This window comes from Rhinatrema bivittatum, chromosome 3, assembly GCF_901001135.1.
Source record: "Rhinatrema bivittatum chromosome 3, aRhiBiv1.1, whole genome shotgun sequence".
NCBI lineage: Eukaryota > Metazoa > Chordata > Amphibia > Gymnophiona > Rhinatrematidae > Rhinatrema > Rhinatrema bivittatum.
The window spans coordinates 163686911-163713563 of record NC_042617.1 but is presented as its reverse complement, the minus strand read 5'-3'; the positions used below and the strand labels follow the sequence as shown (position 1 = coordinate 163713563).

At 42.4% G+C, this 26653-nt stretch overlaps 1 protein-coding gene across 1 annotated transcript in view; it reads right to left on the bottom strand.

Moving 5' to 3' along the window:
* RYR2 (ryanodine receptor 2) overlaps positions 1 to 26653 on the bottom strand; it is a 1771220-nt gene that overhangs the window by 1199152 nt on the left and 545415 nt on the right. Inside the window, 5 exon segments of the mRNA XM_029593907.1 lie at positions 639 to 735; positions 3749 to 3848; positions 7608 to 7720; positions 13141 to 13219; positions 14883 to 14957. Of these exon segments, the coding sequence (XP_029449767.1) occupies positions 639 to 735; positions 3749 to 3848; positions 7608 to 7720; positions 13141 to 13219; positions 14883 to 14957 (464 nt within the window).

Here is a 26653-nt window from a genome sequence, read left to right as displayed (position 1 = left end):
TTATCATGGGTGGAGCTGGAAAGGGTTTGGGCTAATGCGCATACTTTTGGATTTTTAAAAACAAGTGCACAAATCTTCCCGAACATTTTCCAGGTATTTAACAGCAGTTAGAAATGTGAGTGAATAAATTTGGTGAGATTATTTTCAAAGCAGACTTAGGCATGTAAATCTGCTGGGAAAATTGGTGTAACTTATGTATGTTCTTGAAAATTTACTAGGGCTGAGTCCCTAAGTTTAGGCTCCCAGCCTCACTAGACTACTAAATTTAGGAGCCTAATAAGTGGGTGGCTTCAGGGGCGGAGTTAGGATGGGGAAACAAAGTTAGGTGCCTAGTAATTGTTTTCAGCACTAGACATCTAAATCTAGGTAAATGAACTGCAGACCTAAATTAGGGTTTCCAAGGTTTAGGGCTCTAAATTTAGGTGAATTTTCAACCCTAACTTTCAGCTAAATGACAATAGACCCCTAACTTAAGTGCCTACATTTAGGAGCTCCACGTTTTTTGAATATCAGTCTCCCGAGTCTGGGTTACATGAAAGTTGCCATGTGGAAGAGAGCAGAAAGAAAAATATTATTGTCATGACCACTCAACTGCCAATCTATAAAATAAGTTTTGAGCTTTCAGCTCAGTGCCTCACCTCCTCTGTTCTTCTCCATGCTCCCCTGATGGGACTGTGAGGCATTCATCCATGTGACCATGCAGCAACCTCAACACATCACCTCCTATTAAATATCCTTGAACAAAAAGAGAAGAAAAAAGTCACTTACAGTTCCCAAATAAAGCCTTCATCATTAATGGTGTCTGACAGCACTTAGCTGATTAAAACAAAAAATGACAGCAATTAGTCAATCGACCTAATCCATGGCATGAGAAAGGGGTGAGAATCGCATGGCCCCGATTACAACTATGCAGAATTGTTTAGAAGCAAATATACAGAGGTGACAGCAATTCATAGTGTCTGCACAGAAAAACCAAACGTGCTAAAAAAAATTGCATACTTTGTTCAAGGTAAAATTATAATAGAATAAAACAGAAGAATCCATGTTCATAAAAAAACAAAACAAAACAGAAGACTTCATTTTCAGAACAAGATATCAATGCTGCAAAATGGCAGAACGCCACATTCATAAAAGACTCAAACAGGGTCATTTTCAAATAGCCTGCATGTCAATAAAGTCTTTTATACAGACTCTACCAAGGATTTTCAAAGCAAACAAGCACATAAGCTCACTTTGAAATTCATGGGTAGGAGGCCAGCAACGTGCAGAGATTCACGTGCATAAAGCTACATTTCCTCTTCAAAAGGCACCTACTCTCTTGTGCACATGCTCTTACACACAATCGGCCACATTTTTAAATGGCCATGAGCGCAAATATTGGCACTTACGTGCGTGGTTGGACCCTGCACACCACGCACATTTTCAAAAGGGCCCGGCCATGCACGCAAGTGCCGATATGTGCACAACTGCCAGGCCCTGGAGAAGGGGCGGGGCAGGAGGCGTGGCCTGGGAGGGGCGGGGTGGGATGGAGGCCAGCCAGGACAGCGGCCATTAGTAAGACCTATATCGCCTTGCTATAGGAATCAAAAGTTGGCTGTTTTATCCCACGATTCGTAAACAGTGGGAAAAGGCTGCTGATTTTTGTAAGGTCTACTGAAGAATATTTGGAGACATCTAATTATTAGAGCAAGCAGATTTTTTTCCATTCTTCCTATTGCCTTATGCTGATTGCTGAAGATTTCCCACCCTCCACAGGGAAGGGATATTGGAAATTGGTTTGGTTACAGAAAGAAGAGTAAATAGAGGAAGTGCTATGGACAAAGAAACCCCTGCTTTTTTGTTACGATTTTTATTTTGCTGCTCATGATTTCTGCAATCCTAGTGTTAAGTTAACGTAAATTTTAGTTGAACACCATCTTTTGACTCTGCTTTATTCAAGAGTACCTTTCCTCCAAGATGACTCTTCTATTGTGAGTATTTGCCAATTAGTGAAAGAGAGAGAGTTGGGTGTAAGGACATATCTAAGATTGTGTCACCCACTGTTCTACCAGGGGCCCTGCAGTTTGAACCTCCCCCTTTTCCCTGCCAGATGAACCCTGGTATTCCCAAAGGCTGGTATAGACGATGTGTGAGAGGAAGGAAAGTCCAGGACATTGAGAAGCTGCCCTGGAAACTGTGTGGATCCACTTAATCCAGTGCACCCCATAAGCTATATGAATGTCTATATTTATTTATTTATATGAAATCCACTCTCTCACCTTTAGTACAATAGTGTTGGTGGTGGTTTAGGGCCAGTTTAGCACGTAGAGTGAGATGTACGAACAGCACAGTAACCTTGGTGATGACGTGACATAATTTGGAGTGAGGAAAGTCTCACAAAGATGAAATTTCTACTATGTTCTCTCATCCTAGCTTGATGTACTCTATAACAGGGTATCATCAAGCTAGGGTGAGATAACATATAAAATTTCATCTTTGTGAGACTTTCCTCACTCCAAATGATGTCAAATCATCACCAAGGTTACTGTGCTGTTCGTACATCTCACTCTACATGAGAAACTGGCCCCTAAACCACCAACACCACCTCACCTCGACCTATTAGAAGGCCCTCCTACAGAGATATAAATAGGTGCAAACAGTGAGGCCCTCCCCAGATATGCTCTCTCTCTTTCTCTCTCTACTCCACTCTCCATTCTCCCCTCTCCCCCCTCCAGCCCAGAAATGGCCAAAATGCAATTTAAAAAATTTATCACAAATTGCATTATGGCCATTTCCGGCATATCGCACAGCCTAATGCCAGGAAAAAAGGTGTCATTATTTCCAGTGTTAAAACCAGGTGATATTGCCCCTCATTTATTTAAATCCCGCCCAAACTCATCCCAGCCCTGCAAAAAATTTGCATTTGTGCCGCACGTTATTGTTCATAACGCATGCGTTAATGCGTTATCGCGTGTATTAATGCCATAACGCATTTTCCTGAATGACCCTGTTAGCCAGATAAACACACTAAAGGCCGGATTTTCAAAAGGTTACGTGCGCTGGGCCTATTTTAAAAAGGCCCATGGCGAGCATAAAGCCCCAGGATGTGTGGAAGTCCCAGGGCTTTACAAAAGGGGCGGGGTGGTCCTGGGCGGGGCCAGAGGTCTGCAACACAGCGGCCATTGCCGCTGTGTCGAGGGATCATGTGCCAGCAGCCTGCCAGTGCTCACAACTTGCGCCTGCCCGGAGGAAGGCGCAAAAGGTAGTATAAAACTTTGGGGGGGGGGGTAAGTAGGGCTAGGGGGAGGAAAGGTTAAGGAAAGGGGTGGGAAGGTCAGTCTAGGGGGAAGGGAACAGAGGAAGGCGGTGCGCGCAAGGTGCACAATTGTGCACCCCCTTGAGCGCGCCAACCCCGGATTTTATAACATGCGCGCGCATGTTATAAAATCGGGCGTACATGTGCATGCGCCAGGTAGCGCGCGCATGTTATAAAATCTACCCCTCTATATCTTTGAATTTAAAACATGTAAAAAGCGGCATACCTACCAATACCATTACATACACAACGTAAGTTTAAAAAGTTTACAAATGTTTGCTGACGTGATTACAGCCACTTCCACTGAAAGCATTTTCCATAGCTTGACTGAAACCTGCATGAAGAATCCTTTGAATGCAAGTTTATTTCAACCAACTAGGAAGCCTCTGGCTTGTCAAAGGATTGCAAAATTGTACAAAATAATTTGCTTGATAAAAGTTGAAAAGGCCTTACCTTGGGCCACCTCACTTCCTGAGCTAATTGGGGCCACACTCCAAAGGGTTTGCTGGAAAGCTGCATCTACATGTAAGCTGCCATTGCCATAAGACAAGTGCTGCAAAAAGGGATAAAACATCAGTGATCACTGGGACATTAAATAAAAGTAATTTATGTTAGGGCAGTTGGCAAAAAAAACAAATATACTGGTCTATGCACAGCGGGTTTTTAATAACATGCAGTTTCTTGAATGGGAGAAGGTCACCACCACCAGTCTCTAAACAGCTCTCTTTCCGCAGAGTCCCAGCTAATGCCACATTGTGCATATTAAAATCTCTCCCATGTATAAACCGCACTATCCACTCCTACCACTACCTGCACTCCCTTCTGTCTAGTATTCATATTGAATTGAGAATAGCAGCTCCAAGGGATACCATCGTTCAGATCTATATGCAGACATCAGCTACATAAGCTTCAATTCAAAAGTCAAGCCTGCAAAAAACCTCTGGCATGACCCAAATAAAAAGTGAAACACAACATCAGAAAACAGTGTACACGATATTCCCTAGACACTAGTCTGTTAATAAAAAAAAAACCCTTTAAACGTACATCCTGCTTATATTTTATTCTACAGGGCACTGAGAACTGGAACAAACAAAGAAAACTGCACTGCTGCAAGCAGCCCTGAAGGAAAACTATGTTGATTCTACGATCTACTGTAGTTCCATGTGCTGAATTAACACAATGCAGCTCTCTTCTTCCCATCTCCAGATTCCCCAGGTAGCTACCAGATAAAGCCATTTATCTGGAACTGTGTCAGAACTCTGCATTACACAAACCAAACCAATTATGGTTGACACTCTTAATTGTCGGCATTATAAATCCATCACAGGAGTACTGAATTACATCAGAATGCACATTACCCTGGGATCCGACAGCTTTTGTGCCAGTCCGGAAGTAAAACCACCCTGGGTTCTCTCACAGGCAGTTTCAAATAAAAAAAACAGCTTCAGAGATGGCAAAAGAGAAAAGTAACTCAACCAATCTATAACCTGAACTGCAGGAAATGACCCCGCATTTCTGTCAGCTCTCAATGCTCTTGCAACTGAACATTTTCTGCAAAAATAATCAGTGGAAATTCCTTCATTTCAAGTTTTCACCAGGGGGATGCTTTCCCAAGCACAATGGGGTCCATATTCAAAGCAGACTTAGCAGAACAACGGCAGGATCTGAAATTCCCACTGCATGCATAGCTGCTGAGTTATCCAGTTAAGTTTTTTTATGTAGATAAAAACTCAATTGGATAAACCTGGGGCATTCCAGTGGGTGGCTAACTTTGCCAAATAATGCTGATATTCAGCATTATCCAGCTAAATTACCTAGATAAGTCTGCTGGTGCTGCAAGGCAATCCTAAACATAGCCGGCTAATTTTGATTTATCTGGGCATATTCAGTGACACGGTTGCACTGCTGAATATCCCCTCTAAGTTATCCACATAAGTTTATCCAGATAACGAGGGCAGACTGCCTGTGGTTCAATATCAACCTCAATGTATATGAATACTTTGAAAGCAGGAGTGATTATGAGATTAATAGAGATAAATCTTTTTTTGTTTTTTTTAACATCAATATTCCTAAAAAAAAAAGGGGGGGGCCTGTTTGGCTGTGGAGTATAACTCCAGTGGCCACACATGCCAAAAACCAGGCCACCAGAAGCAGAAAGGTCCCTCCCACCACTGCCAACCAATCTGCATCTTCTCTGTTGGTACAGCGAATATATTCAGAACTCACAGATCAGTACTTCCTGACTTGTGGTTTCGTGCATTGTAAAAATCAGCAGCTAGTAAGGGCGAGATTTTTCAAAATTGCTCTTTATGAGACGAGAAGGATTTCATTTATACTAGTGTGCTGTGTTTTTAAAGGTTCATTCTCAGGAGAGAATGACTGTTAATTATCAGAACCTTGGAGGGGGGGAGACCCTATGGACTCAATCTCCGAGTCTTTTAAGTGCCTAGCGATGCCTCTGGTAGAAGCAGGGGACATGGCGGAAGGAGGCAGAAGGATCAGATGCAAGGAGAAAAGGGGAGAAGAGACAAGGGGGGGCAGTGGGGGGAGAAAACCTCTTTCAACACGCACACATTTGAAAAATGATCTGCAGAACTGTTGAGCATACCTGCAACACCTCCTGGAAAAAATGATCTGGAAGATTAATTATAAGCAAAATTTGTTGGGGAAAAAACTTCATGAAAAGTTGCTTCCATGTCAAAAAAATGATCACAAGCACCAGCTTGCAAGTTCCATGAAACAGTTTGTTAAATTTGATATTTCTTGGGGGGAAGGGGTGGATTTTGCAGAAACGTTTTTTGCTCCTTTGACATTCCAATTCGATCAGAATCAGCCTCTATTGGGCTAGAGTGCAATCAGCCTTCATTCACAACTAACGGGGGATTTTTCTCCTATTTTTATAATTCACTTTCCAACTCAGCTCGGACACCACAAAGCCTTTGGTCAGGGTTACCTGTGGAACCCGGCTAACGTGTAGGGATGTGAATCGTGTGCCCTATCGTCTTAACGATTGAAATCGTCTGGCAGGAGAAGAAAATCGTGTTTGGCACGATTTTTTAGTTAAAAAATCGTTTTTTCTGATTAGTGCGCACTGTGTGCAGGAAGATCACAACACCCCTGGTGTCAGGGTTAGGGTACTGTGTGCAGGAAGATCACAACACCCCTGGTATCAGGGATAGGGTACTGAGTGCAGGAAGATCACAACACCCCTGGTATCAGGAATAGGGCACAAGTTCTAGTCATATTGACTGATCACATTACTTTTTTTGTCAACTACCAACAGTTTCCATTTCCCATCCCCCCAACCATCACCTCAGTTGGAACCTTGGTAACATCAATAGATAAGAGGGCAGCCAGCCAATAGGAATACATATTCATTACTAACTGACCTTTACTGACCTGGAAAGTGTCAATAATTTGTATCATTTTCTGTTAGTGTTCCTGAGTTTCCATTTCCATTAACCATCCCCCCAACCATCACCTCAGTGGGAACCTTGGTAACATCAATAGATAAGAGGGCAGCCAGCCAATAGGAATACATATTCATTCCTAACTGACCTTTACTGACCTGGAAAGTGTCAATTTGTATCATTTGCTGTTAGTGCGCACTAACATGATTTAACGATTTTTAACGATAAATCGTTAGAATTTCTATTGTATTGTGTTCTATAACGATTTAAGACGATATTAAAATTATCGGATGATAATTTTAATCGTTGAAAAACGATTCACATCCCTACTAACGTGGACCTTAAATCTGGCAGCTACATGTCACGACTGAGTGATGGCCGAAGCTCCCGCCCCTCATAGGCTCTGCACACTATCGGGGGAATTTTAATTCCCCGGCGTGAGCCAATACTGGCATATACGTGCGTGGCCAGGCTGTGTGCATGCCGAACACATTTTCATAGCGGCCCAGTCAGGCGGGATAATTTTCAAGGAAACATATGTAGTGGCTGTGAAAACTGGTGTAACTTATCCATGTATGTATTTGTTGTCTATATTATGTGGTTAGTTATAAAATTACCCCCATAATTTGAAAAATAATTTGCAAAGCCCATTTTATTCCTTGGTTTTATTCATTATTAATGTGGGTTTTCCACGGTTTTTCCCACCTTAGTGAATCAGCCTCTTAATTTTGTCATTTTTGTGTTTTGGTGCTATGCTCCTTTAGACATCCCGGGTGTTAAAGATAAGTTGGTAGAAAGTTCATCCTGGCTTCACATATTCTACTTTTTGTCCATCTGTAATGAATTAAAACTCATTCCAATAAATTCAGGAATGAAAAATAATGTTTTCCTTCTTTACTTACCAAGTACCTTTCTGAAGAAATACTGACTAAAATGAGATCATCCCCAACACGCACTTTCTCCCCTTCCGATCGCTGTTTGGAGGCAGGATGTATAGTCCACCAGCAGGCCTCACCTGTATTACCAGTGTTAATTCAAACAAAGAGAAAAATAAATAGAAAACCAACCTAATAATCATAGAAAAGTGTACATTTAATGCACTGCTAAAAATCAAGTTAACTGCAGACACATTAACTACTCTAACTGAATATTATCAAAAAGTTTAAAAATAAACCCAAGCAGCTCATAATTTTCTCTGTCATATTTTAAAACACTGATCATATACATTAGACCAATATGCTGATATAAGTAAATAACATTCTAAACATGAGACCATTGTGCTGTGTTCATAAGTTTGTGCTGTCATTTACAGCTCATAACCTTCTGTTAGGGGCAGCAGGAATTAGATCTGTGGCCTTGGGTTTTTAAGTCCAGGGAATCCTGTAGTGCAGCCAAGGGACTCTGAATCAGCAAGATCCCTGCAGACAATTTTAAGCAAAGTAAAGTTAGGGAGTCCCACTTCTGGAGGCTCCCTATTGGACCAGCATTAGGTGCAACCGCACCTTGAGAATTGAGTGCAGTTTTGATTGCTCCATCTCAAAAAAGACATAGTGGACGTGGGAAAGGTATAGAGAAGGGTGACAAAAATGATAAAAGAGAGGGAAAACCTCCCTTATGGAGAAAAGCTAAACAGATTAGGGCTCTTTAGCTTGGGAAAGAGACGATAGAGGGGATATGATTGAAATTTATAAAATCATGAGTGGGGTGGAATGGGTAAATAGGGAATGGTTATTTACCTTTTCAAACAACATTAGGACTAGGTACACTCCATGAAATTAGCAACAGCAAATTTAAAACAAATTGTAGGAAGTATTTTTTTCACTTAGCACACAATCAAGCTATGGAATCTGTTGCCGGAGGACATGATCAAGGTAACTAACAAAGTAGGGTTCAAAATAACATTGAATAAGTTCCTGAAGGAAATGTCCATAACCAGTTATTAGCCAGATAGATGTGTGAAAGCCAGTGCATAACCCTGGGAGCGAAATACAATAAATAGATCAAATATTGGGGATCTGATGGGAACTTGTGATCTGGACTGGCCATCTCGGAAACAGAATGCTGGGCTCAATGGTCTGCCCAGCATGGCACTAATGTCTTATGTCCCAAATAGAGGGCTATATGTAAGGAGCTCTAGCCTGACACATCTTTGCTGATCCAACAGTCCACAAAGAGTTTGCTCTATGATAGCCCGTTCCCTGTCTGGATTTCCCTATGCTTCTTTGTTCTTGCTCCATTCCAGGTCTCTGGTTACATTTCTGGTTCTTGCTCTAATCCTGGACCCTGCTCTAGCTCTGGTCTTTGGGTCCTTCCTGGTTCCTGCTTCCATATGGGAAATTCTGGTGGCCACCAACACCCATAGGGAATGCAGCTGCCTCAATCAGAAGACAGCGGCTCTGAACCACTCATCTTCTCCAAGGTTTGCCCCTGCGTAGACAACCTACCTCCTCTCTCTGTCCCCATGGGAGCAGGCCACGACGCCTGCTCAATGTACATATTAAAATCAATTATTTTCAGATTATCAGTCCTTTCTCATATCTGTGACTCAGGCTTGCCGCCATCAACTTCCATAATGTACAGTATATTTAGGATAACAATATTGTTCTTATGATTGCAAACAAAGCTCTAATGAACTTTGAGCAGCTTCTGTCTAAAGATTTTAATTTAGGGGGCAATTTTCAAAGGCAGAAAAAAAACCTTTTAAAACTGTCTCCCTCACTAAAGTGGAGAAAAAGAGTAGCACTGGGAGTGGAGTCAAGGCTTATCTAGTATAGTAAATGCAGGCATTACATTTTGAAATGCCTATACCTTCTTTCCCCATGGCACTGATCTATCAGAGGATTTTCAAAGAGAAACTCCACTGGGAGTTTTCATTTGAAAATTAGCTTGCAGGCCATGGAGTTTCAAAATTCCCCCCCCCCCCCCCCAATAACAAAGTGTAACTTCTTCCAGAACTGAAAATATAGACTGGATTCTCACAAGGAATGTCTGTAGCACTTTTCATCTAGGCACTAGATATGTGGAGTGTGGGGGAGGGAGGGGGTCCTGCCAACTACAGTCCCATCTCCCTCCTCCCTTTTGCTTCCAAACTACTTGAACACGTTGTTCACTGCAGCTGTTTTGCTTTCTTTCATCTTAAATCATTCACGACCCACTTCAGTCTGGTTTTTGCCCTCTACACCAATGACCTGATTATGGCCTTTACTCAGTCCTTATGCTCTTTGACCTATCTGCTGCTTTTCACACTTTTGATCACCACCTAATCCTTGATGCTTTGTCCTCACTTGGATTTTAGGAATCTGTCTTGTTTTGGTTTTCTGCTTACCTCTCCCATCACACTTTTGGTGTATTCTTTGCAGATCCTCCTCTACTACCATCCCACTATCAACTAGTGTGCCTCAGTGATCTGTCCTGGGCCCTCTTCTCTTTGTATACTAATTCCTTTAGGGGTCAATTTTAAAACCGATGCTCATGCTAAAATGCCCACATATGCGAGAATGTGAGCTGCGCGTGAGCAACACAGATTTTAAAAGTTGTGATTTATGTGTGTATATGCACATGTGTGAGCAAAACATAAAAGGGCGGAAAAGGGGTGGGACATGGGCATTCATGCATAACAGGACAAACTGTTATGCATAAAACTCCATATTTTAAAATTGGAGGCCGCAGCTCGGATTGGCTTATTAGCTTCATAGCTTTACAGCTGGTCCTGATGTGGAACAAGACTGCTGATCTCGCATTTTAGGGCTTACAAGACATTGTGGAAGTCCTGGTCAACTGGGAAGCTTGCAGGATGAGGAACCAGAGAGGTCTGGATGACCTCAAGATTGATTGGGAAAACTTGTAGACTAATTGGAAAAACTGGAAATGTCCCTCGTGTGAGCATGTTTTAAAATCTGCTTACATAAGCACGAACAAGCTGGCAAAGCCCTATGGAAGATACGCAAAGTAGGTTTGCTCAAGTAACCTCTAAAAATTAAGAGCATAAATACGCGTGGCAGGCATATTTTAAATCATATGCATGCAAGTGCGGGTATGATTTAAAATTACAGTGTATCTCCGCTCATGCACCAATATGTGCATGTGTGGGCACATGTGTGCACATTTTAAAATTAGCCTGCAACTGTTCTGATTTTGTCTCATGGCTTTCAATGCCATCTTTATGCTGATGCTTCTCAGAATTACCTCTCTGCATCAGAAATTCATCAGGAAACCAGTCCCAGATCTCAGCCTGCCTTATATTCCCCTAAGCCTACTTCCTGTTGTAAGTTTGACTTGTTTGTGGACACCTGGTTGCTGTGTTGACTACTCCCATGGGGAAGGGCCCCATGGGGAAAACACAGCAATAGGCTGACTCTCAGTAAAGACCACAGAGAGAATAGAAGCTTTATTATACAGCAGTTGGCAAGACCCGCGAAGCGGGCTGCGTTCCTCAGCCAGTGGACTAGGTCTCTGATGATAGTTCAGGCACTGAGTTCTTTCAAGTGCAGAGAAGGTCTCACCAGTCGCTGGAAGTGAAGGGTCCGGTAGTGGTCCGCGGAGCGGGATAGGCCAAGAACCCAGTCACTGATGACATAGTCAGCGATGGTAGATCCGGTAGTGGTCCGCGAAGCGGGGTACACTGAGAATCTATTCTGCGGTGAGACAAGGCAGAGAGACTGAGAGAGAAGGTACTCATGAAGGCTGGTAGCTGTTGAAGAGATAGCCTCCTTGGAACAGAGGTAGAGATGACGCAAGGCCCGGAGCGCCAGAGCCAGGATGTCCTTTGTAGCTGCAGGTTAGCCCAGGAGGAGGCAGGCGAGTGCAAGGCCCTGGGGAGCGGGTACCTAGGATCCTGATGAGATGGGAAACCTGGAGAGTAGATAGGAGCAAAGCAAAACCCCCGAGGAGCGGGTGCCTTGAGCGTCCTTGCTGGAACAGCGAAACCCCGGAGGGTAGATAGGAGCGAATAAGGCCTCCGAGGAGCGGGTCCCTAGAACGCCCTAGTGTAGCCAGTGTTACCCTGGAGGGTTTGTAGGAGCGAGTATTCAGAGCGGAGTCTCTGAAAGAGTCGACATTAGCTGGAGCGGAATCCTTGCTAACTCGTAGCTGGATTGGAGATCGCAGGCTAAGTACCCGGAGGTAGTGACGTCATGCGGTGGGGACGCCCCCGAGGTTCCCGCCCTGACGTATTCAAAAGTGAGGGTGGCGCACGCCCTAAGTGACCTCAGTGTAAGAATGGCGAACGCAATCGCCCATGCCGGTTCGGGGGACGCCGGAGAGGTTGGTGAGGAGAGGCGGTGGCAGCCATCTTGCCCAGAGGAGAGGAAAGAGGAAGAAAAGAGGTGAGACAGAGAGGGTGCAGCCGTCTGCGACCGAAGGGCGCAACACTTCCCCCTTTCTATTTGTGTGGATAGCACTGTAATCCTCCTAGCCCCTCATGCTGTAACCTTGGAATCATCTTTGGCTCCTCTCTTTCTCTTTCCTACTCTATGCATATCCAAAACATTGGTAAAATGTGCCATTTCTTTCTCTATAACATCATCAAAATCTGTCCCTTCCTTTCTGAACACACTATCAGAACCCTTTATCCACTCTCTCATCATCTCCCATTTAGACTATTGCAACCTGCTCCTCACAGGTATCCCACTGAGCCATCTCTCTCCACTACAATACATACAAAATTCAGCTGCATGACTTTCATCCATATAACCCCACATCAGCTTACTATTCATTCCCACAAGCAGTTCAAGTTCCTCTTAACCACCTATAAGAGTCTTCCCTCTGCAGCTCCTCACAACTTCTCCACTTATTTCTGCTTATACCCTCCTCGTGCACTCTTTACATCAGGCAAGTCACTCCTATCTATGCCCTTCTTCTCTTCTGCCACTTCCCAACTCCGTGCTTTCCACCTGACTGGACCATATGCTTGGAATCGACTTTCTGAGTTTGCCCATCATGCTCCCTTCTCTTGCCTTATTAAAATCCTATTTAAAACCCCACCCTTTTGAGATTGCTTTAAAATCTTTATCCCAGATTGTCCCACTTCAGCCTCATTTTATTTTTAACCATTGTCTTAATAAATTAAATGCCCAAAGTTTCTTTTGCCCTGTATGTTTGTTTTGATTAGACTGGAAACTCTCCTGAGCAGGGACTATCTTGTATGTTTTTTTGTATAGCACTGTGTACTTCAATTAGCACTATAGAAGTGTTAAGTAGCAGTCTTTTAAATTATAACCATCATATTGTCTGTCAACTCTTGGAATAACCATTCAGACATTTGCATTCCATTCTTATTTTTTCTTCAACAAAGGGTCAGTTTTAAAGCCAATTATCAAGGGGTGTACTCTGGACTGGCACAATTATTTTTATTTGGATGTTTCCCTATTTTTAAGGAAAAAGTAAAAGGAATCAAACTTCGGGAAAAAAAAAGCTTTCAACAAACATGCAACTCACCTGTTGTGTCTTCTTGCAATCCAACATCAAATGCTAATTTATCTGTTGAAGATCTCGAGGTGGAAAGGCAGCAGAGGTACTGGAAACAAGAGAATTAAGTAAAGCTTTCAAGAATTATTTTTATGCCCTGCTCTTTGTAAGGAAAACTGGTAAACCAATTCTTGAAAAGTCTTTAAACCACTGTCTATGCTTTTAATTTCTGAGCAAGTTATTACGTGTTCTTTTCAGTGAGAGCAGCCAAAGAAAAGTTGTTCATACATAAGTGACTTGAAATACCTCCATCTTTAAACTGGTGAAATTTGTCGACTTTCTCCTTCCCACTTCCAAAACTTTACTGAATCCCCTAGCTACACCATATTAAAAAATAATACATAGACATGTTCACCTTGTCTGTTCAACCAAAAACAAATTCAAATTCTCCTGCCTAAAGAAAAGGATTGCACTAACAAGTTATAGCTTGTTTTTGAGTCAGCACAGAGATACACAATCAACAAATAACAGAGAACCACGGAATATGATGGCAGATTTGGACAGCAAAGCCCATCTAGTCTGCCCTCTCTTTTCCTGTTGCAATATCATAGAGACCAACACTTGGAGGCCTTGGCAATAAAACTCATGCGAAATAATTTTTAACAAGCAAGTCAAGAAAAATTTCCATGCACAGTAAAACACCACTTAACAAAAAAAAAAAAAGGTCTGGCCATGTGCCTGTTATACTTAGCCAGACTAGTGTGGCCATGGAACTAGCATGCACGGAGACAAAAATAAGTATGCAGTGCAGGCCAGCTCCATGCAGAAAACCCCTATTGCTAATTAGCCCTTTCAGTTTCAGACAGTTAACGCTGGCAATTTCCTCTACCCCTGACCCTAATGCAGAGCAAGAGGTCCCTTCCACTGAGCATCACCACCAACCTCTCCCTTTTCATTTTAAGTTGATTATAACAGGAGGTTTCAGGCTGCTTTGTGCACAATAAATATGTAATACCCGGTCCAAGGCAGGTGTTAGATTTTGAAGCGAGCATAACAAACTATTTCCTATGAGCCTGGTAAAGTCTAATTTCCATATAATCCTCCCTCATATACATGCAAGGATGCACTGATGTTAGTATGTCTTCGCTAACCTTTTGAGAGCTTGTCTTAATGTACAGGTTAAGACCTTACTGTACAGCATGCATGTACAAGATGGCCTTGATGTGCACTTTCAACTTTATTGCACACCCCACTGATTTCTGGTTCTCTCCACTTCTTAATAAATAATGATCCTCTGTACTTAACCTCAGGCTTTCTTAAATCTGTTACTGTTTCTTCCTCCACCTCCTCCACTGGGAGTCTATTCCATGCCTCCAACACCCTTTCTGGAATTTTTTGACAGTCCCAAGATGCAACCATTCAAACTGAAGCTAAATTGGCTATATAATATTGTCTCTTTATTATTTAAAGTTGCGTTATCTGCCATGTTAGTACATTTAAGCTGCAATGTCAGCAATGGCCAGATAGAGCATGCTTCAATATTTTTCATCAACTTTACAAGGATGACTATTATTATGCCATTCTGTTCTAAGACACATATTTTACTGTTTCTGAAAACTAGGCCAGTTTAAATATGTTTTAGAACAAAGGATGGGAGCTTTAAAATATATTTATTCGCATTTCTGCTCATGCTGAGAAGAAAATACAAAATAGTTTAGTACAATATTGTCCTCCCTCCCTCACACCCCTTCCCAAAAAAATGAGTTACATACCATGCCACTATAGGAATGACGAAGTAATATTGCATGTCCATAAAGAAGTGTTCGATGCCCACCACCTTGAGCAGTCTATTTGAACAAAGAAAAGTAGATTTAGCTTGGCAAACCCAGCAAAACAAGTGAATCATTTCCAAATTAAGTAAGCATTGTTTTAAGTTTACCCTATTTGCCTAATTCTTTATCAGAAATACACATATTCTGATAAAAAAAAGTTGTATGTAAACCGGATTGATTTGTAGATCCTACAAGAACTTCGGTCTATAAAAATTATAAATAAATAAATAAATAAACAAACAAACAAACAAACAGGACTTGCTTGCAAACAGAAATGTATCATTGATGGGAGCTCAACGGTGTGGCTGCAGTTGTGATGCTGGCGCTATATATATCTCCTCTTCTAACCCTGCTACATTAACATGATAAGATACCGCTAAAATACTATGGGGCAAATATTCAGCCACTATCTGCTGGACAAGTTAGGGAGTTCTTTTTTAGCTGGATAAAAATTTAGTCAGGCAAGTGGCAACCATTACACATGACCGGATATTCAAACACTTAGCCAGCTAATATCGGGCCCATTTTTGTACAATTTGCTCATATAACATTTAAGTTGTCAGTGGCTAATTCTCCAATACTGCAGCATGCAGGTAAAATGCAGAAAGATTTATTTGATGGGTTCATGCACATCAAAACAGAAGAATAGCATGATATTTACATCTTTGCCTCAGACATGTCAAAGGAATTGTACTTATTTATTCTTACTTGCATATTTTTTCTAAGGGCATCTTTGGAATGTAGCTAGATAAGGAATTATTTGGGAACATGTTCTCAAATAACTTTTAGGCCTGCTCCAATGCACGGCTAGAGTTAGCCAATACATTTATTTGGATACCTTTAGCCAATAAACTTATTTGGATAACTTCTAATATCAGAGTCATGTGGCTAACTCATCCCCGTTAGATCCATTTCTTATTTAGCTAATTTTTAGCTGGATAATGACTTATCTGGAACTCCATACCACCTGATTTGAGAACACAAACATCAAAACATTCAAGAAAGATCTAAAAACTTTGTTGATTTAACTGATCGTTAATGTAGTCTTTGTGGAAAAGCAATCTAACTACAATCAATACCACCAACCAAACCCACGCAAGAAAGGAACAAAAACAACAACTGGCATCAACCATAGTCATACCAATATGAACTTATAAGATACAACACTAAGAGTCTACCTCTAAGACAAATAAATCCCAATACAGTTTCCATTCTCCTTTCCCTTTCTCTCCACCTCTTCCTTTTCCCCCCTGACCTCTCCCCCTTCCCTCCATCCCTCCCACTTTTATTTTTGAGATGATCAACTATGTTTATTTATCGGTATTCTGTTTGAATCTTGTAAACCGTTATGATGGCTAAACCGAATGACGGTATATAAAACTGTACAAATAAATAAATAAAATAAATAAATCTGGTTAAATGTATGCTAAGTAACTACCAGAAATTTTGAAAATTCAGCATTTAGTCCTGTGAGATATCCAGCTAAAAGACTTTGAATATTGGCCTCTATATTTTTTCGATTCATCTCTCAGATTTCCAGATGATTTTGGCCATGTAATAAGACTAACCCCAATGAACAGATTAAAACAAGTCTGTGGGACAAGTAAAGCATATATACATATATTATCAGCCAAAACATTCAAGGGTATGTAAACTTTTGAAGAAGACCATTTTATTATTTCCTTTATTACTATGGTTTGTTTAATGATTGCGCTATTCTGTGATGCACAAAATAGTTTAATTTGAAACACATTAAAAACTAACAGGCGTGTTTTGTCTGATCACTCAAGCTTTCTTAAAATGTTGCACATCTTATAAATTCTGCCTGGGGTATGTGAACCTATGAGCACAACTATATATGTGTATGTATGTATATATAGAGACAAAAAGAGAAAAGCAAAATCAGCAGCTGCAATCTCTGAAGCAACTGAAGAATGCTTCCAAAAAAACAATGCAATAAAAATCCCCTGTGGATGTCCCTCTTATAAATTAATTGTCCGTATTGTCCCAGCATAATATTGTGTCCCAAAATATGATTTGACTATTTCAAATTCAAAATACAAAAGACTGTCTAAACTTGTGGAGCTAATTTTCAGTCATTTACCATCTGGCTCTGTTCACTTCTACACATTTATTAACGAAATAGGCAGTTATGATCCCTACATAGAAATCTTCTTGAAATACCATCCATTGGCTTGGCTAGACTCGACTTTATTTATTTATTTATTTATTTGGTTTAAACGAAGACATGCTTTTTCAGTTACAGACCCCTCGCTTTGGAATTCCATCCGGGACCATCTAAGGTAGACTCCGTCGCACAATGAATTTAAGAAAAACCTAAAACATATCTGTTCTCACAGGCCTTTGGTTCTCTTTCGGCTACTGGTTAAGGAATTTCTTATGTCACCTGTTAGTTGTTTACCATATTCTTTTCTTTCTCCTTACTAGATTACTGATTTTTTATTTCCTTTTAACTTATTTTTATGGTATTTGTTTTTATGTTTATTTTTATTATATATATTGACCGTTGTAAACCGTTTTGACCAACATTCTGTTGTAAAAGCGATATAAAAACCATTTAAAATAAATAAACTTGGGTAAATTGACTGAAAACTGCCTTCACGCAGTTAGCCGTTTGCACACATTCCATAACACGTGTACTTTGAGCAAGATTAATGGAAAGTTTTTCCAGGGACACATTACCAGCAGAATAGGAAAATAACGCAGATAAATTGCATTTTCAAACCAATGGGGTGAATTTTCAACAGAGTTTCGTGCACAAAAAAAACAGCATATATGTGTGTATGTGAAGTGCTCGTGCATAAGCTCTATTTTCCAAATGAGTCACATATGTGCATATATCCACCTTCAAAAGCGAATGTACATGTTAAAAAAGTGGGCATGTTTAAGGTATGGTCTGCATGTTGTTATTTTATAAACCACATACACGCAAATGTAATCAGCAATGCACAAATACATTTACTACAGTAATTTTATGAGCCAAGTTCAAACTTGCTTATTTTTCGACCAGGTGTTTGGCGAGCTGGCTTCTCCTGGTAAGTGGATATGATAGCAGGCTGGGAGGAAAGGTGGGGTGTAACTGGCAAGCCCTTGTTCAGAACAGTATATGTTATAAAGGAAAATTTACTCAGGAAGTTCATGCAGCACTTTGAGAAAATCTTTCACTGAATGGCACAGCACTGCTGATAGGGTATATGAAGATGACTGGGACAGACTGGACCATACTGGGGAGGAGTGTCTGGGACAGACTGGATCATATTGGGTGGGGGTAATAAGAGTGACTGAGTCAGACTTGGCCATCATGAGGGAGGGGGAGTGAGTATCACTGGGAGAGACTAAACGGTGGAGAATCAAACAAAATGACTAAGAAGCTTATGGCTACTCATGGCACAACAGAGGAAGAGGAGGAGAAAGTACCCCTTACAGAGAGTATATAGAACCAGTGAAGAGTTTTTGGATCTGTGAGAGGAGCAAATGTTGTGCAGGTTCAGGTTCAACAATGAACCCATTCTGCACTTATGTGTTATGGTTATTGGTGTTTGGGTGGATCCTTGGACACTGTGGCAGCTGACCACGCCCACGGGGGGCAATCCTGTGAGGGACCACAGTGTCAGGCTAAACTCCGGACAGACAAACACAGAATGAATCTGTTATTAAACAGTATATGGAACCACCAGAGGTGGAAGTAGTGAGTAGTGGTTGTAGAGCCCGGCTGGGCGCATCTCTCACAGAACGCTGGAACTGTAGGCAGTGCTGTAGTGGAAAAGAGACTGAGAGTTATGAGCACACAATAGAATTAGCATTCAGAGTCCCAAGTAGAATAGGAGAGCAGGCCCTCGAGGAGCGAGTACCTGATCCCTTAGAGCGGAGAGACTCAGTAGCGTTGTACTCACTAGCAGTAGCAGAGATTCCACTAGACAAGAGGTCTGGCACCGGAGCAGAGGGCAGGCCCTCGAGGAGCGAGTACCTGATCCCTTAGAGCGGAGAGACTCAGTAGCGTTGTACTCACTAGCAGTAGCAGAGATTCCACTAGACAAGAGGTCTGGCACCGGAGCAGAGGGCAGGCCCTCGAGGAGCGAGTACCTGATCCCTTAGAGCGGAGAGACTCAGTAGCGTTGTACTCACTAGCAGTAGCAGAGATTCCACTAGACAAGAGGTCTGGCACCGGAGCAGAGGGCAGGCCCTCGAGGACCGAATACCTGATTCCGGCGAAGCAGTACTGTAGAGAGAAATGTTTTCGGTACTCACAGATGGTGACTGTAGTTAGTTCTTCCAAGTAGAAGGTAGAGGTTGCAGGCAGCGACACAGGGAACATGGGCCCTCGAGGAGCGAGTATCGGTTTCCTGATAGCACCTGAAAGAAGCAGAGAGGCCCCCGAGGAGCGGGTACCCCGTTAGTGACCCCAAAGGGTAGTAAGAGTTCCAGTTGAAAGCTGGAGTGGCAGAGTAGCTTAGGAACGGAGAGTGAATCCCATCCGTACAAATTCCGTTGCTATCTCAATGAGCTAGCAAATGTAGTAGGCAGATATATCCTGGAGTCATGACGTCAGAACAGGGAGACGCCCCTGAGGTTCGCGCCAACATGGAAATAAAGATGAGGACGGTGTAAGCTTGCGCGCCCTAGAGGTACCTTGAAGGAGAATGGCGGGAGGCAGCACTATAACCGGTCCGGGGACACCGGAGAGGTCGGCAAGCAGACGCCGCCGCGGCCATCAGTCCAAGGTGAGCGGGAGGAGCCGCAAGTAGAGAGAGGTAGGCGGGGCGAAGCCGTCGAAGACCGACGGATGCAACACTATGCCAGCAGTTAGAGCAGGACCTGAGCTCTTCCACCCACAAGGGCCATGCCTTGCCAATACATCTCAAGTTCACTCCTGCCCTGGCATTTTTGGCCACTGGCACCTTCCAGACACTTTTAGGGTTCATGACTGGAATAAGCCAGTCTGCCACTTCCATTAGTATTGATCAATTCCTGCATTTCTCAGGAAAACATCACTATATATCTGTCCCTCAAAGCAGAGAGCACAAGCAAGAAATAATGATGGATTTCTACCAAATTACATACTTTCCCCTATGTCTTGGGGCTATAGAATGCACTCACATCCCTACATGGGCACCAAAAAGCATCACAGCCACTAACCACAACTGCAAGGACTTCCACTCCCTCAACATGCAAGTGGTCTATGATGTCAAGGGGATCATTGTCCTGTCTCCACAGGTGCTTTCCTGTTTATTCACTGTTGTCCTGCTTCCACAGTACATCGTTCAGGTTCTGTTACCAGTGCTGCTGTTCATTCTTTTATTCTGCAGTTTCACAGTTTCTTCTGTAAGTCAGTGCAGGTGGCTCTAAAGGGATAACTTCTGACTGGGAAGCAGAGGATCCTGGGCATTTTCCCTTGCATTTTTCACTCAACTCTGGTCAGTTCTGTACTGTCCAGCCTGTACACATCAGTAGCTAATCTGACCCAACCCTGCAGAATTATCCTCCTTTCACCTGTCTTTATTTCTGTGGCCTAGATTATGGTGGTCACTGTTATCTCCAGTTTAGGCATCGTTGGACTCTGTTTATTTGTTTTACCTGTTAATAAAGTTTTGATTTGAAGAAGTGGCCTACTCTGGAAATAAAGACCAAATTAAGCTATCTGTTCAGGCTACGCATAGGAAATGCATAGCAGAGACAGAATAATCATCATGGATCCTCTCCTGGTGCCTTCATCCTCCAACAGTAGGGAATTCATGACTGCTTCCAGGAAGGGACGATCATTGGGGCTGGTCTATAGGTAGGAATGCAGTTCTCACTGCAACCACACAGGAAATTAACCTCTTTTCTCTCCCTCATATCTAGGTAGAGTTACAGCACTGCCTCAGAAGGTCCACTCCAACCTCGACCAGGGAACTTTCCCACTGCAGAACACTGCTCTGCTCTTCTCTGCCTTCTCCCCTCAGATGATAGAGAATTATCATTCAAAACCTGGCTCAAAATCTTGCTAGCTAGCCCACAGACCACAACAGATGCTCACTACAACATGGCCCACCAGTAGACAAGGGCAGCCATTGAGAGAGCATTTGGCCTACTCAAAACACATTTCCACTGTCTGGACATATCTGGGGGATGCCTTGTCTACAGCCCCACAAAGGTCTGTGAGATCTTTCTAGCCTGCTACTTGCTTCATAACCTGGCCAAAACCCAATGCCTGCCTGCTCCAGACAGGCAGGATCATCTGGATGAAGAGGAGGAGGAGAAGGCAAACAACCTGAGTAAGGAGAAATTGCAAGAGAAAAATCACCAGATTCACCAGCAGGCTGCACAGGAAAAGAATACTCTGATACAAAGACATTTTCAACAGTGAAGATGCTTTTATTTATATTAGTGATACTAATGCATAAAAAATAAAACATTAATATTTCCTTGGGCATCATCTCTTTTTTCAGAGAACCTCCAGGGCATCTGACTGTCGCAGTCTAGTACTCTTCCACAGTGGTGTCCTTTCACTACTCATGGTGCCCTCGGAGGGCATGGAAACTGGGGGCAGAGGCTGATAGCTGCAGGAGGGGATTGAAGTCATGAGTTGCTCCAGAGAAGGTATGTTAGGCAGATGAGAAGATGGCCTGGCAGCCGTGATAGGCATCTCCTCTTCAGCAGCTGCCATCCAGATTACAGAAGAGGGTGAACATCCAATTTGTACCTTCAGAAAGGGGAGAGAGATTTTCTACAGTGGTGGTGGTGTTGCTGGAGGCTGTGTCAGTGTGGGTGGTGATGGTATGTGAGGAGGTGGAACCATAATGGGCAGTGGTGGAGCAAGAGGGGGGAGTTTCTAAGAGGGAAGACAGTACTACCGCATAAGGAGGTACTATCCAGTGTGGTGGTCCAAAATATGCACATATGTTCACTTTCATGTGGACATATGCGCATGTAAAAAAAAAGGGGCATTAAAGGCATTCCCGGGCACCCCAAGATACATGCATTTTCTAAAACGCACATATATCATATATGTGTATTATAAAATACTATAGCAAATCTATGCATGGCCACATATAAACATATATGCAGCTGCATACAGTTGTTTGAAAGTTATCCTCCTTTAGGTCCATATTCAGAAGCATTTAGCCAAAGATTTCCAGCTGAATGAATATTTCAGCACTAGCCAGATAACTTTTTATCTGGCTAAAATGTGGCCAGATTAGTCAAGGGCGTTCCGGGGGCATAACTGGGAAGAGCAGAGTTTGCCAGCCCATACACCTGTTAGCCACACTGCTGAATATATAGGCTAAGTTAACCAAATAAATGTTTCCAGTTAATTAGATGAGCTGCACAGTGGCTGACAATGGACCTCGTTGTTTTTTTAGAAGATGGGAGGCTAACATGTTTCTCTCAATAGTGTATACCAGTGTTAGTGGGTTGCCCACATTCATATTTCTGCCACTTAGAGGAAGGAAGGAAGGAAGACCTTACATCTTGGAAGTGTACTGTCCATTCAAGTTACACAATAGTAGATTCCATATTAGGTGCTACTACCCAAGAAAGAGATCTAGATGACATAGTGGATAATACATTGAAATCGTCAGTTCAGTGTGCTGCGCAGTCAAAAAAGCAAACAGAATGTTGGGAATTATTAGAAAGGGAATGGTGAATAAAACGGAAAATGTCATAATGCCTCTGTATCGCTCCATGTTGAGACTGCACTTTGAATACTGTGTATAATTCTGGTCGCCGCATCTCAAAAAAGATATAGTTGTAATGGTGAAGGTACAGAGAAGGGCAACCAAAATGATAAAGGGGATGGAACAGCTCCCCTATGAGGAAAGACTAAAGAGGTTACGACTTTTCAGCTTGGAGAAGAGACGGCTGAGGGGGGATATGATAGAGGGGTTTAAAATCATGAGAGGTCTAGAACGGGTAAATGTGAATCGGTTATTTATTTTTTTCAGATAATAGAAGTACTAGGGGGCATTCCATGAAGTTAGCATGTGGCACATTTATAACAAATCGGAGAAAGTTCTTTTTCACTCAACGCACAATTAAACTCTGGAATTTGTTGCCAGGGGATGTGGTTAGTGCAGTTAGTGTAGCTGAATTTAAAAAAGGATTGGATAAGTTCTTGGAGGAGAAGTCCATTACCTGCTATTAATTAAGTTGACTTAGAAAATAGCCACTGCTATTACTAGCAACAGTAACATGGAATAGACTTAGTTTTGGGGAACTTGCCAGGTTCTTATGGCCTGGATTGGCCACTGTTGGAGACAGGATGCTGGGCTTGACCCAGTATGGCATGTTCTTATGTTATGTCATTCAAAGAAGCCAATTATAGAATGAAAACCCAAATAATCACGTGTTAAACAGATTATCCCACGAGGGGATTCCCCTGAAGAATGAGTCAGCGACGCGACTCCAGCCGCACAGGAGGGGAGCGACAGCAGGCCGCAAAGACTGGAGGAAGTGCAGCTCGGCAGCAGTCCAGGCCGCGATGAAGGCAATAGCGCTAGGCGTAGCAGAGGAGGAAAGATGAGGGCCTGTCCATGGGATGGGGTTCGCAGGCAGGGACATAACACCAAAATATACTTACCCTGCAGGGGTAGGTAGCTCCCCAATTAAATTCTGCCTGCAGGCCCCTCCAGTCTTGCCTCAACTGCCTATTGTTCTTCCTGACCCCACAGATGAGAAACAGGAGGACGTAGTTCCTTACCACCAGAAATACTAGCCTAGACATGTCCCTGGCAGTGAAATTTGGCTGCCTTGTCGGGGAGGGGCCATCTTGGAATGAACCCACCTCTGCAAAACAGGAAGTGAGTATGTATGCACTTAAATACATACGTGCACACAAGTTATCAGATATAGTTGTGCTCATAAGCTACATAACCCTGGCAGAATTTGTAAGATGTGTAGCATTTTAAGAAACGCAAAAGGCACCAACAATATTAATTGAAAAAACCACGTCTGGCACGCAAAGAAACAATCAATGTATGAATGTAAAATATAATTAGTAAAGTAAGAGCCGCATCTGCAAGCCTGACAACGTGTTCAACAGGTTGAACCGTCCGGTCTTTTCTTCATTTGTGGATCTTACCCGGCTAAACAGCCTGATGTAGCTATTGTGGGCTAAAAAGCCTCTAGAGATGTTGTGAAATCAATTGCTTTGTAAATAAATAGTCATTAATGTGCGTAACCAGTATCGCAATGTCCCGTTGCTGTGTGTAAACAAAATCCCCGACAGCGGCCAGTGTTTTGCTGCTCTATTTGCAGCTTCTTCAGGGGTCAAATGCCTTTCAAATGAAGAAAGAAACAACAAAAATCTTAAACTTGTGGTTAAGTACAAGATTTGCAGCAAGAGGTTACCCGGCTCACTGCATTAAGCGAGCTTTTACACGAGCCAAGTTCGCACACAGAGACTGGTTATTTTTACAGCGACCTGATGACCATTCTGAAACTCTTACCTGTGTTCTCCCTTTTTGTGTTATGAAGCATCAAATGAAGAACATTATTGCGCATAATTGGCATATTTTGCAACTCCACCCAGAATTTTACCAAATACCACGATTTACATATACCAGAGGTACTAATTTACGTGATCAACTAGTACACTCAGACTCTGGGAGATCACCGTATAGTAACAGTATAGGGTCACATAAAGCTTGTGGCTCTTGTTCTGTATGTCAGGTGATGATTGAGACTAAAGTTCTCTTTTTCTCCAGATTAAACCTCACAGTGACACTGAAACAACAAACAGATTGTATGTCTGCAGGTGTTATATACCTGATTCAATGTCCATGCAACCTCTGGAATGTGGGCAAACCAAGAAGACAGTTGAAAATCAGATTGATTGAACACAGATCTTGTCTTAATAAAGCACGTATCACAGCCCCACTGGTTACACATTGCTTAGAAAAAACCCCAAGCTTTGATTCTTTACGGATCTGTGTTCTGAAACAGCTCATTCCCTCATGGCAAGGAGGAGATTTCAACAGAGCTTTGTTACAGGAGGAGCAGCGATAGATACATCTACTTGACACTGTATACCCTAAGGGTTTAAATTCGGCATTAGAGTTACAAGTTTTCCTATAAGACCATTTTGTTGATTTTGTAACCATGACGATCGAGTATCATGATGTCGACACGTTTTTGGTCCGCGCGGGCTATTTAATTATTCTAGTCTGCTGCAATCGGTCTCTGTCCCGCTTTCAGAATACAACATTGAGAGACTAAGCGTCCGAATAGAAGAGGTTGGCGCTGCGCCAATTCAAGCTAAGTAATTTATTATTTTTTGTCCCACACCACAAGTTTAAGATTTTTGTTGTTTCTTTCTTCATTTGAAAGGCATTTGAACCCTGAAGAAGCTGCAAATAGAGCAGCGAAATACCGGCCGCTGTCGGGGATTTTGTTTACACACTGCAACGGGACCATTGCGATACTGGTTACGCACATTAATGACTATTTATTTACAAAGCAATTGATTTAACAACATCTCTAGAGGCTTTTTAGCCCACAATAGCTACATCAGGCTGTTTAGCCAGGTAAGATCCGCAAATGAAGAAAAGACCGGACGGTTCAACCTGTTGAACACGTTGTCAGGCTTGCAGATGCGGCTCTTACTTTACTAATTATATTTTGCATTCATACATTGATTATTTCTTTGCGCACCAGACGTGGTTTTTTCATTTAATATTGTTGGTGCCTTTTGCGTTTTTTGATTTGATTTCAAGGACCTACCCTGAGCTCTTTGTTATTTTGCTTTAGCATTTTAAGAAAACAGGAGTGATCAAATAAAAAATATCTGTTATTTTTAATGTATTTCCAAATTAAACTATTATGCATCATAGAATAGCCCAATCATTAAACAAACCATAACAATAAAGGAAATAATAAAATGGGTATGTTCAAAAGTTTGCGTACCCTTAGTTCTTAATATTGTGTATTGCCACCTTTTGCATCAAAGACGGTTTGTAGTCTTTTGTGATAGTTGTGAATGAGGCCCTTTATTTTCTCATGTGGTAAAGCTGCCCATTCCTCTTCGCAAAAAGCCTCCAGATCCTGTAAATTCTTTGGTTGTCTAGCATAAACTGCATGTTTCAGTTCTCACCAAAGTGGCTCAATGTTGATGAGGTCAGAAGACTGTGATGGCCACTCCAGAACCTTAACTTTCTTCTGCTGCAGTCACTGAAGTGTTGACTTGGCCTTATGTTTTGAATCATTGTCATGTTGGAAAGTCCAAGTGTGCCCTATGTGCAGCTTCCTAGCTGATGAATGCAAATTCTCCTCCAATATTTTCTGATAAGGTGATACATTCATCCTGCCATCAATTTTGAGTAAATTCCCCATGATGCTGTAGCTCACACATCCCCAAAATAGTAGTGATCCACCTCCATGCTTTATGGTAGGAAAGGTGTGCTTCTCTTCATAGGCCTTGTTGACTCTCCAAACATAGGGGTAGATTTTAAAAGCCCTGCAGGCCGGCACGCCTATTTTGCATAGGCCACCGGCGCATGCAAAGCCCCAGGATGCGCATAAGTCCCGGGGCTTTGCTTTGGGGGGGTGTCGGGGCGTGTCCGGTGGAGTGTCCAGAGGCGTGATGGCGGTCCGGGGGCGGGGCCGAGTGCTCCGGCATAGCAGCCTGTGCCGGGGCAGGGAGCCAGCGACAGGCGTAACAATGAAATAAGGTAGGGGAGGGGGATTTAGTTAGGGCTGGGGGGTGGGTTAGA